General features: G+C 36.5%; 1 protein-coding gene across 6 annotated transcripts in view; it reads right to left on the bottom strand.

Moving 5' to 3' along the window:
- Positions 1–741: 741 nt before the first annotated feature.
- The window catches only part of PHF20L1 (PHD finger protein 20 like 1), a 55538-nt gene continuing 42868 nt past the window's right edge, over positions 742–13411 (bottom strand). For all 6 annotated transcript variants that reach the window (XM_030444437.1, XM_030444440.1, XM_030444443.1 and 3 more), the window contains 4 exons: positions 11219–11414; positions 10451–10820; positions 7335–7500; positions 742–6246 (listed from right to left, as the gene is read on the bottom strand). In XM_030444437.1, coding sequence (XP_030300297.1) covers positions 6104–6246; positions 7335–7500; positions 10451–10820; positions 11219–11414 — 875 coding nt within the window. In that variant the 3' untranslated portion in view covers positions 742–6103. The remainder of the gene's footprint in view (positions 6247–7334; positions 7501–10450; positions 10821–11218; positions 11415–13411) is intronic.

The raw sequence follows: 13411 nt of genomic DNA, 5'->3' as shown, positions 1-13411 counted from the left end.
GTGTTTCAGCATATTACTCCAAGATCTGAATTTGGCCTTTTATCTTAAATTTGAAACTGTCCCTCCAATAATGACTGAAAAATCTATTTCAGAATTAACGCTGAAATTTCTTGCATGAAATAAGATCATACTTATTTCTGCTGTTAACAACAGTAAAAAAACATCTCTGTTATTTGCTCACTGAGCTTGTCTGATTTTGTTTGCCTGCCACTTACCATTTGTGCCCTGGTCTACCAGACATCTAGGACAGGAACTTCATTTGTATTGTTTATTTTCTTCCTAGTAATTCCTGGTGTCCTGAACACCAGTTTGTGGGTAACAGTAAGGTGTAAGAATTCAGTGAAAGCAAACTGCAGGGACTTTGCAATGAGATTGTACAAAGGCACAAAACTAGAAACACCCTCAGAAGGCAGCTGCCTGCCCACCAGAGGAGATGCCATCACTGTGAACATGTTGAACACCAGAGTCTTTTAAGACCTGAGTGCATCATAAAACTCAAACCCGGAATTTGTTAAATACCAAAGCAGTTCAGAACAAGAAAAACCTTCTAATTATTTTGCCTACAGGCTAATATATGACTGAAGATCCCCTAAAGCTTTGCTATGCATTTATTTAAAGGAGTACTGATGACTGCTTGTAACTTAGTGACTAAAAATGCAATGGATTCCTTAACATTTTAACACATCCAGAAGCACTCATTAGCTCGCCAAAACCGAAGTCCATTGAATGGGAGCCCAGGCACATAACAATCTCAACAGACCTTTATTGTGAGTATTAGAATGCAGTCAACATTATTGCTATTATAAAAAAAGAACCAAAACAAAAAAACAAAAAACATCACAGAAGAAAGTAGTTTGCTTCTCTCATAGAAGATTTAATAGTAGTGCACTGCTGCCTCTCTGAGTGTGTAGTGACAATACACTGACACGTGTGGCTACAGCCGAACAGGGGTGGCTCTGCCTGGTTTTGAGGAAAGGCAGGGTGGTGTCTGAGACTAAGAGCCAGGAACTAGCTTCAGGTATTCAACCCAGATAATGAGGCTGGTTGATCCATCCCTTACACACAGACCCGGTGTGTGTGGAAAAGGAAATTCACTCCTGAATGATTTTTTCATGCTAGTTTGTTTTCTCCACGCAGTCTCCAATTTTTATTTATTTGGGTTGTTCAGGCTGATGCAGAATGGCTGCCAAAAGCGCAGTCTGCTCTCTGTGCAGTGTATTTTCACCATCGTTACATGCTTCACACTTTTTTTCCATATATAAACAGATATACACACAGTGTATAATACTTATTGCTAAAGACAGACCCCCAACACCCAGGACATAACATAGTATAATAAAAATCATTACTGAACTATTTCAAATATCCTCTGTAAAATGATCACATATAGCCATATGGACTCAGTACAACAGGAAAAAGTGTCAGCTAACGAACTGTAAGAAGAGCAATGGGCATTTTGAAAGTGAGGAAGGCTCTGATCTTAGTAAGCACTTCAAAATTAAGATGCCTGTAATGTAACTTTTGTAAGCAGTAGGCAGAAAACATATGGTTCCAGTGTTCTAAACCAACACGGCAAAGATGGGTCCTATTTGCAAATGAATGGCATCATTACATGCACCTCCTTTACCCATCAGCACCTCCATATAATAACTACTAACAGGGTTAGATAGTCAAGATGACCTGATTGCACACTGGTTACAAAGCCCCTGTTTGCAATGTGCCTCCCACTCCCTCCTTCTGTTACTGATTTTAACATCAAGCTCCAGTTCAGCTCAAGGTCTGTTGTGTTTCACTTAAGGTTTCAGTGAAGAAGAATGATTGCAGCTTCCCTTCCAATTCAAAGGAAAAAATTCTGCTTTGCAAGCATCAAAATATTTTTATAATTTTACTGTGGTTAGAATGACTCCTTTGCATCCCAACCTTCAGTTTGGTAAGGAGTGCTGGAGCCCATCAGTGCCAGAGTGGTTTTCCTGCAATAATCATTCAAGTCTAGTGAAGTTAGAAGTCAGATGGGATCAAGAAGAGATCACTGTTTGCACAAGATCAGGCATGGCTCAGTAAAAGAAGGCAGCAAAAATATCTCAAGTTTGATCATGGTACATGCACTACAATCAGACAGAGCTCATGGGACACACTGGGGGCTGCAGACAGAAAAGCAGAGGAGACCTTTCCCCACAGCAGCCAGAAAGAACTGGGCACAAGAAGAGAGGAGTAGAACCCTCTCGACACCACAGAAGAAGCCAGAGTGCAAAAAGATGAAAAACAAAAGGAGGAACAGTTGCAAGCTGTAGGACAAGCAGATGAGGAGCACATGTAGAAGTTCAGAGACAAAACTAAGAAATGGGGGGATGTCAGCCATACAAGAAGACTGCACCCATGGAAGACCAATTTCAGTTCTATGTCACCAAGCAAATCTGTTATTTCCATCAGGAAACAGGAACTCATCATCTTTGACTATTTTAGAGGATGACAGCTTCTACCACTGTACATTACTCCTTAGCTGAGCAAAGATCTCTGCATCTAAGGCCAGAATATCCAAACTATGGGCACTACTCAACCTAAACCTACCCAAGGAAAAGGTTAGCAGGAAGCATCTTTCAACTCATTCCCAGCCATATGACTTGAAGTACCTCCATCTTGCAACTGAAACACAAGTAGCCCCATCATGTGGAATCCAACCATGGCTCCAAGATGAGGTTCCACAAATCACTGCAATACTGATGTCCTACTGCCATCAATGTGGCTGAAAAGAGAATTCCTGCTTTAGATGCCTACAAAAAAGTTACAGGAAGTGGAAGGCTTTGAAATGAATCACCCTGATAACTCCAGGAAAAATAAAAACAACCCTCAAGACAAAAAACTGGATATTGAAAGGCTCCACAAGTTTGGCATTTAGCCCTGTGACAGCAGAAGAGGTTTCTGTACAAAGGCATTTCCCTTTTGTTTATTACTATTAAGAACTTAAAAGAAGGCTGTGAATTTTTTAAAATTACCTTTCTGTGCACATGCATTAAAAAAGTCCTTACACTGCCATATTTCTTCCCCAGAGAGAGTCTGCTTCCTTCATCAATTAATTGCAATTCATACCCCAATAAATGACATTGCAGATAGACTGTGTGTACATCCCTGGCTTATTTACAAAGGAAGCAGGAAGACAGATGGAAAATGAGGAGAAGGATTCTCTTAATAAGGCCAACTAGAAGTAGTACTGGTATGAGCCAGATCACATCAGGTTTGACCAGCACACAAGCAAAGCAACAGACTGCAGGTTACATTCTGTGCAAAACACTTAACCTTTTTATGGCACTTGACTCATAAGTGTTTGAATAAAAAAAACTTCAAAAGCATCCCAAACCTCTGATTACGTGAGAAACTGGGGACAAAACTAACACTCACATTACAGACTAACATCACAGTTTGAGAAAGCAAATTCAGACAAGTTTGTGAAGCATTCAAACAATGCACAATGGATCACAGCACTGTCCATAAGGACACTGAGACTATTTCTCAGAATGCTTGCACAATTTTTTTATCGTGACTACACAAGAAATGAAGGTAAAAAATACTGAACAGATTATTTGTTTTTGTAAGCACAGTCCATCCTGAATAAGGCAGGATCCTGAGGGATAAAAATCACATATGTAGTCCTGTAAATTTAGAGACCATTACATATACAAACAGAAGGCAAGTTAAAGCTGCAAGGGCAACTTAAACTTTGACCTTGCAATTTCCTTTTCAGGATACCATTCCTCCATCTCTGCACTAAGAATGAAACCTCCATCCTCCCAGCCTGGAATATCTCTGTCCTCTCCCCCTTCAGTAACATTTACAGTTATATTACATCACACGCATGCACACACATTGCATAATACTGCTACAGTGTATGCTGTATAAACTATGTAAATACACTCCACTTTGTTTCAAAGTAATTCATCTGGATTTACACTTCTCTTATACAGTACACATAGTACCACATTCAAGGATATGCAGTAAGTGAGTAATATATAAAAAAAGTCTCACATATCCAAAAGCAAGTAGGTCACTCAACTATTTATACTGTTTGAAGCAGTTATTTAAACATCCAACTGTATAACAGAATATTTTACTTATTATCAGTTGCTATAAAAACGTCAGCAAATGCTCAGCTCGTGTTCTTTCTGCATTATGAAGTTGCCAATCATGATTCTGTAATTAACTTCCACGTTGCCACACACCTCTGTAATGTCTCCTACAAGATCGTTGAGGCAAATTTTTAAATAGCAACCACTCTGTAGCAGGGGTTTACGTTTTGCTTTGGATATCAAGAGTGATAACTCACTTCAGACATGACAGACAGGTGGGAAATGTCAGGGTGGGTTTATTTTAGCAATGAACCAGCCATGCTGCTTTCTCTCTCAATAATGGTTTTACCATGAAAGTTCAATGCATTGGTTGCAAAGTCTTTCCCAGATAATCCATCTTTGGCACATTTTTCAATTTTATGCATTCTCTAAAGCCATTCCAAGACTTTTTGATTTTTGATGGTCTGTACATTATAACAATCACTTCTCATTTACATTTGTCTGTAGATCAGGAAGAAAAGTGGAAAATGTGGAGTATGCAGAATAGTTTTAATAAACAGTTATACATACAGTACCTTACATATAGAACAGTGTGTTTGCAAATTTAAATAATTTTTGAATGTACAGTGGCTTGTACTCTTATCAAAAGGTAAATTCAAGTTTCCTGTCTATCGGTTCTAAAATGCATTTATACAGATAACTAGAACTGATAAACAGACGTGAGGCATAAAATGTTCAAGTATCCTAATGTCATCAGTTAAATAGCCTCCTCTCAACAGTCATATTTTACAAATTTCAAAACCTGTACATACATTATTTTCAATTTTAGAAATTGCTTGTTAAAATGTAACATTTCATGTTAACCACCAGTTCTCATAGTCTATTGTAATAAAACTAGAGGTGTAGATATAAATGTATATAGTATGTGTATCTCTAGAGACATACATACACATACAAGGATGTGTGTAGCACTGGGTACAGCGGCAACTGATGAGCACAGGGCAGGTCCTGGGCTCAAAATCCAGCAAGAGTTAACAGAGCAAGTAGGTTGCCTTTGGTTTCATGTAGTTTCATTCACTGAAGCTGAAAGATTTTGTAAAAACATCTTGGATAATGTATCTTGTGATATTTATCCTAGTGGTTTAGTATTTATTCACAGCCACAGACACTTTTGCTGCTTTTGTCATTCCTCATCCCAGCTGAGGATGGTAAAGTTGCAGAGGGCCAACACCAGAACAGAGCTACCCAGGAAAACAATTGTACCTTGAATCCCAAATACTGCAATAGAACATAAAAAAATAGAAACTAGATACAATTTTGGATTTATTACTGGCACTGAGTTGGACTTTGGAAAAAACCTTCATGTAAGTCAATCAAAATCTTATCCCAGTGGTTTTAATATTATTTGGCACATCTGACAATTATTTGCCACTTAAGATTTAAAGGAGCCTAAGGGTGCTGCAAAAAGATTTTCTATTTCAAAAATATTTTTAAAACCAGACCATGATAAGTAATTTCTTTCAAAAATCAAAGCTACTATTTTAATTTTCCTGAACATTCCACGAGAAGGAAATAATCTAAAAAAAACTTTCCTTGTAGAGAGGAGACAGATCTCTCTGTGTCTATCTTTCACTTGCATCAAAAAAGCAGTTCCAAAGAATTTTTTTTTTAGTTGAACTCTGAGGATTTAGAAATTTTTACCAAAGGTTTCAAAGTAGTAGCACTGCTCTTCACAGAGGTTTTTTTTGTTCAAGTTTTTTACATGTGGGGATTTACTTGTTTAGCATGCTAGAATCATACCAACATTTCTCAGTATGTAGTATATTACATTTTGAAGCTTGGATATTGAATACTCAGGTTTTCAGCATCATATATTCCTCACTCTAGATTTTACTCTCCTCTCTCTAAAGCTTCAGGCTATTAAAATAATCGGCAAAGAAAGAGATAAATGCTCAGCTTTTTGCTGTCTTCCTGTCAGTCTTGTGGCTAATAAGAAAATTCATTGTTAAGAACCTATTTTTATTTATTTATTCTTCCTTTTGTCATACAGAGCAAAGTGTTGCTATTTGCTGTACTTTCCCCATGTCAATTAAGAGCTGTTTGATACGTCGCTTGAGCTGAGGCAATCTTGCCAGAGGATCTGGTGGTTCCAGTTCTCCAGTGAAATCAAGCCAGCTTTCTAAAACTACAGAAAGAAAAGGAAGAAGTTGATTAGACTAAGTCTGCAAAACACGGATTTCATAAAAATAATTCTTTCCTTTCTTAGTCTGTCTTTTATAAGAAGAGAAAACACACTGAGGCTGTGATTTTTATTTAACACAAGAAATGCTTAGTAGGGAAACACCAACTAATTCCATGTTTCACTCAATCCAAATGTATCTTCTGATTTGACTGTTACTATAAAAAGGTGCCCGGGAACAAATTAGACCCTTGCTTAACAATTTATCGTCTACACACATAAAAGAAATTTCAGTTCCTGGCCTCCTAGCTATGACAGAACTGCATAAGAAAATGTAATCCTTAAATGCAATGCTTGCATCTACCACTTCACCAGGCTCAGGTTTATAAGGTCCAGATTACAGAATTGTTTTCAAATCAACAAATGTTTTTCAAGGAATTTCTATGCTTGTAGAGACAGAGAAGGGAAAAGGTCAACCTTGTTATCCTGGAAATACTGCCTAGTATATGCTGGAAAAATGTGAAACTGCAAATAGGAACAAGACAGCTTTATTTGTCAAAAGATAACTAAAGGACTCTTCCTACAAGCTCCCTTCATTCTTAATGTCTATGACTAGTGAGTAAACTGATGTGCTGTAATATTTACTCCTACACTATAATCTCATTCAAGCTTTCTCAAGAAGCCTCATGTATCTTCCTGAAACCAGTTATTTTATTAGCAAACCTGTGTAGAAGGCAGAATGAACACTTTCGGGTTTTTTTCTTAAATATTGTCAAATACTAGAACAACCAGGCCAAAAGCATTCCCAGAATAGAAAACTCTATCAGCTTTATGATCCCTATCCAGAAAACAACTAGACAGGTTATCTAAGTTTCCTAAGGCCTGCCTAATACCATAAATGTGTGCTAAATTTTCAAGAGTCCTAAGTGCTAAAGCTACACTTATGGGTAGAGAGTCAAGGGTACAAACTCTGGCTATAATTTTGGGTACACAAATTTGAAAATTCCTCTCAAATCCCTGAGATCACCTTCAACACAGTGGCTATAACAGATGTTGTTACAGGTGTATTACAAAGTATGTGACAATGCAGTTACCATCAACTTCTTTTTCAATCAGGTCCATTCTGCTGGTGACTTCATTCTGTACATTCTCTATATGGGTAAGGAGATTTAGCTGCCATTGAAGATGTGTGTCCACTTGTTCTTCTGAGCCTTTTCTTTCATTACAAACAAACACAGTGTTTCCTTCAGCAGAATTATTCTTCATAGGAGCAACAGAAAGAAAGAAAAAATTTCCATTTAAGAAGGTTTGTTTTGTTTTCTTTTCATTTCTGGTGTTGATTTCAACAGTCGAGTCACATGATAAACTATGCTGGCTTAGAACTGTAGTTCTGTCTACTGGACAAAAAGTGTACTCAAAAAAGCTATGTACCATGAGACATCAATGGACTAAATCAAACAAAATGCAAATTCCAGGCAAACAAGCACATATAGCACAGGGGAAATTAGGCAAGAGGTAAAGTTTATCAGCTCAAGCACTCTGATTAATGGATTAAGACAGGCAGCATTTCTGTGCCCTTCTTATAGAAACTGTGACTTAAACACTGAAGTGCTGAACTGCATCCAAAACTGTCACCAAAAATGTGGAAGACCCTAAAGTCTGTTTAAACTTTAGTCAGAGGACGAAAACTCCCTCAAATGCAGTAATATCAGAGATGTCAAAAGTTAGTATTTTGCACAAATAAACTGGCCATTCTATTTCTTAAGATAAAAGATTTCTCCTCCTACCACTGCTATGGATGAATGTAACTTGCCAGAACAAGTCTGGAGCAGAGCTGAACATGTTTGGGGAGAGTTACACGGGCAGTAACATGCAGAGTAATAAACACATAATATCTGAGGAAGACTGACTTCTTTGAAATAAATCAGTAGCTTCATAACAAGCTAGAGATAATACACAACACTCATCTTTCTGTACTTGACATCTTAGCTAATGAATACAACCAAAGGAAGTGCACACTGGATATAATAAGTTAAAATGATCAATATCTTAATTCATTAGCAAGAGTCTCAGTTTCTACTTTATGTCAACTATGACTTCAGATGCAACCAACTTCTTTCCCTATTAATGGAGACTCCCTTTATACAAGGAGTCATGAGGAAAAGATGAGGGGTAATGGGTGAAAATTTCTCCTGGTGAGACCCCAACTGGATATTAGAAGAAAATTTTTCACTTTAAGAACCACTCAGGGGAGTGGTGCATTCCCCATAACTGGACATTTTAAATACTTAGTTTGAAAAGGTGCTGGGCTTTCACATCTACATCATGTTCCTATCAAGAGAAGTTGGAGCAGATGATCCTTGAGTTGCCTTCCAACCTGGCATTCTATGATTCTGTTTCAGGGGCTAGAATGCCAGGTATTTGTGCTCACAGTGTCAGCTCATGGAAAACACCAAAGCAAGGATTGAATTTTATATTGTATTAATAGTCTTCTCTGATGAAGTGCTCACAGCTTTTTTCTTCAAATATTTCTCCCTCTAGTCAAGAACTGGAAGAGTGAGAAGACAGGTGAAGAAAAAAATAGGGACTGATGGATTTATGAGCAAGTCTTGAAGGACAAGTATCACTAATACAATATTAATTAAAGGAATTTAAGTTTTCCATCTAAGATGTACTTTAAAAGTCATAAAAGCCTCTTAAACTCTGAAACATTTCAGATGAAATGTTTCCTCTCTCAGGACATCAGGTTTGCCTACACATTTTCTTCATCAATGTAACTATGTAGCTCATAAAGGATACTTGTAACATGAATGAGACACGTCCTGTTTCTTACAATATTCAAACCTTCCTAAAACCATGAGGTAAAAACACCATTTTACCCTTCCTACATGAGGACTCAAATCCATAATTCTAAACCACTACTCATCTGTTAGGTGAATCTTTCAGATGCCAAATGCAGGAAGGTGGAGAAAATCTTAGCATCATTTTTTTTTTTCCTTTTAATGACAATAGTATTTATCCAAATGGCTAAAGTAAATACTCCTTGAAAAAACACCCTGACAGTGCCCCAAACAGATCTCTCTCCTGGTTCAAAACAAAGAACACCTAGCTTTTTAGATATATGTGAGCAGTAAAACAAAACTAGTATTTCCTTTACAGACTTAAAGCATATGTTTTCTTTCAATTCTATATATATTTTTATGCTATTGACAATGAAAATTTAACTCCTGTTGGAAGGGATGTGTATTTCACACTGTATTTTGCATGTCTCCCAACTATACAAACCAAATATAACAATGCAATTTCACATACAAGCTGCTACTTCTAAATAGAGATAAAATTTCTCATTTGGACTATATAGCTTACATGCCACATTTAAAAGTAAAATTAAAAGAAAAAAGATGTATCTTACTCATTTCTTCCACACCAGAAACTCTACTTCGAAAGGGGGATGAGTTGGGCTTTTTATTCTCACACAGTTGGTATTGTAGAAAACAGAAAGGTTTGTCTCACTGTTTTCTTGCTCAGAAAACTCTTCACTAAAACCAGACTAACAATTTACAGATCTCTTCCATAGAGTAATGGATTCAAGTCATTAATGCAAAAATGAGAAAGATGTTTAAGTAGCCAAATATAATCCTGATTAAAAACCTGTGAAACATTTAGTTAGCAGAAATATTCAATATAAAAGACACAAAAGAAGTTGCATGAGGTAAAATTAGTTTGTCAGTAAATCATTACTTGTGGACTGAATTCTAGACAGTGTTGCTATTAAAGGAAGAATACAGCACAAACACTATTACAAATTTCAGTTTAACAAAAAACAAGTCACATGTAGAAAACAACTGAGAGAAAAGAGAACTTGTCCTGTTTTCCTAACATCACAAAAAGCATGTAAATTCTGTTTCAAGATTGCATTTTAATCATAAGATTATTTTTTTCCCCTGGAACACTGGATTGAGCATAAATAGTTTTAGCATAGGCAATACTTTTGACTATATTTTGCATTTCATTCACCTCTGAAATGGGTATACTGTACCTGAAATATCTCAGCCATCCAACTTTGCTTCTAGTGATTTCTGTTGACTTATTTGATAGAATATGTCAACTTACAACAATGAACTTTTTCAATACTTGTATGCACTTGAGTTTCATCAGACTGAACATACTTTTCCAACTAGAAACCTCCCAGATGAAGAATGATACTTACCTGCTCATTCATGCCATCATCTTTAAAAGAATATTGTAAACAGTTTTTACTCTCTGTGTGAAATTCCTGATCTTCCTCAAAACTACTTGTATCTTCATCATCTGAGCTCATAAGATCAGCGACTGCTTTGCAGTCTTGACCAAAACTCTGTGGTTTTTGGTAACTGTGCTCACTTGTGATGTATGTTTCTTCCATCTTCTGGGGTATACTGGGGGGCTCCTTATGGTTCTGACTGTGATACGTCCTTTCAGTTGGATTAACAACATCTGGTAAAGTCACTAATTTTTTCTCTACCCCAACAGTTATTTCTTCTTGTTCTTTTCTCACCCCTGAATAAGCCCAGAGATGAAGGTCTGGGTGATGCTTATTTCTGCAACACAGGGTAGAAAAAAAGCAAATTACAGAGAACACACTTACAGCACTGGACTACTAAGCAGTCACTTCTCCTAGATCATAGTAATTGATAATCACCATTATCAAACGTACATATTCTATGTCACTCACCAAATTTAGGATAAATACCAGAATTTCCCTTTGAAACAAAATTGACTGTAAAAAATCCCATAATCCCAACGTATCAGATCTGATCAGGTGCTGAACACCTAATTCCCATTGAAGTTAAAGGGTATTCTACATCTTGTACTTGAATTATTTAAACTGCTATACAAGAAACAACTTTAATGTGAAAGAATTATGCATATGTAATACCAGTAGTCTCCGCTACATAAATATATAAAAATTAAGAATAAACCCTGTACTGATACTTACTTTAATATCCCAATCTTCAGCTGCAGTCCATGCAGTATTTCAGTTACACCATATACATCTGCCAGCAGGTGATGGGTTGACACAATCTTTTTGGCATTAAGATGAGAGTAGTTTTCTTTCAAAAATGATAAACCACACATGTGCCCATTGTTTAGCCAGTCTTTATCATAAAGATATTTGGCACTCCACCTCTGACCTACGGTAAGCAATAAAACAATTGAGGATCATCTGAAGCCACAGCAGAATTACTGAGTGCTGTGATTATATGCTGTACTCTCCTAGATGTCCCTGACCATCCATGAAAGAATGACTCAAGATCTTCCTATAATATATTAAAATAATAAAATTCAGTCTTCATGGATTTAGAGGAAACTCCTGACATTTCTCAAAACAAAAATAAACCTGAAATCTCAAGACCTCTCCAAACAGCATTAGAAATTAAAATCTTGTCAACTTTGCAATCAAAACACAGGATATTAAGAACTGTATTATTATTAATCAAACTGAAAGCTTACTATTCAAACTGGCATTTATATGACTACTGCAGCTTTCATGAAAAACTAAGTTATCAAGAGAAATGTTAGAGAGTGAATTTTATATGGATATATCCAAAATATCTGGTTTGTTTCTAAAAGACAAATATTTAGCTTCAATAATGAAGTCAGCATCTGTTTGTTAGAAGGCCTCATGAAAAGCAGACATTTCAAAGTTACCAGACAGCAGTCATTTCACTGCCCTTTGAGGTACCTTTTATGAGACACCACTATACAGGGCATTGATGCAAGTGGGCCTCAGGTCTTTGATACTATGGTAACATCTAGAATCTTAACCCAAAAAGCATAAGCAAGTATGTAGCTAATGCTTCTATAGAAACTTAATACCTATTAAAAAAAGAAAAACCAAATAACCCACCCCAAAAAACAGACTAGAACTGTACAATGCTAATTATTTCATATTATTGTTTACAATGTGCAACCCTGACAGACTGGCTAAGGCTGCAGTACTTTACACTCAGTTTCATATCAGACCATTATATACAGAACAAAGAATGTGTTGATGGAAGCCCTTCATGCCTTTCAGGAGAATACCCTATCTCCTTTCTGCCCATTATCCCAATACACCTTAAAATACTGACATTGTGAATGACCTTTCTCTCCTGACATAGAAAGAAAAGAAGTAATGGTTAGGAAGGGAGAGAAGATAAGAATTAGAGACACAGTCTCTGCATAGCAGGGGATAATGAAGTACCTCGTACAGTGCAGGGAAAGAAGACAAATTAGTTGGGTTTAATAAGGAAAAGCTTGGCTGCTCAAAGAGTACACCACACAGACCTATCAAAAAGGCTCTATACCATCAATCTAGATTTAGACTGGGGCAAATGGAAAATGTCACATCTTTCCAGCTCTATTCTCAAAAATTCTATTCTCAAAAACAACTATTAAAAACTGTGCTCTCTAACACCTCTGCAAACAGTTTTCACATTTCATTTCTTAAATTGAGAAAGTAAATTTAGAGATGCAGTCCCACTGCCATTTTAAAAGAATCTGGTTTGGTATTACACCAGAAGACACAAGCAAGTTTGTACAAATTGTCAAGAAAAATATTTTAAAATTTTATCACAAATCAAAGTTTTTCTCTAAATAACTGTTAAGAAAAATGGCTTTAAGGACAGAATAATTTAAAAATTAGCATATTTCTAATCAGATGTCTTGTGTTTGAAAGTAAGTAGACTTTTCCTAACTCTTGCCATGTCAAACTTACCCTAACAATCTTAAGATGTGCTGTTTGTGCACTACAGAGAGTGCTAGATTTTTTCACATTTTCCATATTCAGTTTCACACCTTTACACAATTCTGGACAAATTCAAACACTGTAAAAGTGCCCTTAAGAGGAAATTACATCCACAGCATATGTGAGTGTACTGTGGCAATGAGCCTTCCTTCTCTAAAAAAATATTTAAATGAACAGGTATGATTGCAAGTATAGGCAAAACAGATTGCTGAACTAGAATGACTTTTTTTAGAAGGACTTTTCTGGTTACAATGACAAGTGCTAAGGTTTTGGGGAAATTAAGTTTCAGCTACTGAGATGGCAACTGAGATCATGAAAAAGATTTAGCATAGCTGAACAAGATGATGCTAACTGGAAAGTAAGTTTCTGCTCAGAGACAAGTTTAGAAGCACTTGTCCCAAA

This window comes from Calypte anna, chromosome 2 (genome assembly GCF_003957555.1).
Source record: "Calypte anna isolate BGI_N300 chromosome 2, bCalAnn1_v1.p, whole genome shotgun sequence".
Lineage (NCBI taxonomy): Eukaryota > Metazoa > Chordata > Aves > Apodiformes > Trochilidae > Calypte > Calypte anna.
The sequence above is the reverse complement of the archived record's forward strand: the minus strand, read 5'-3'. Positions and strand labels throughout refer to the sequence as shown.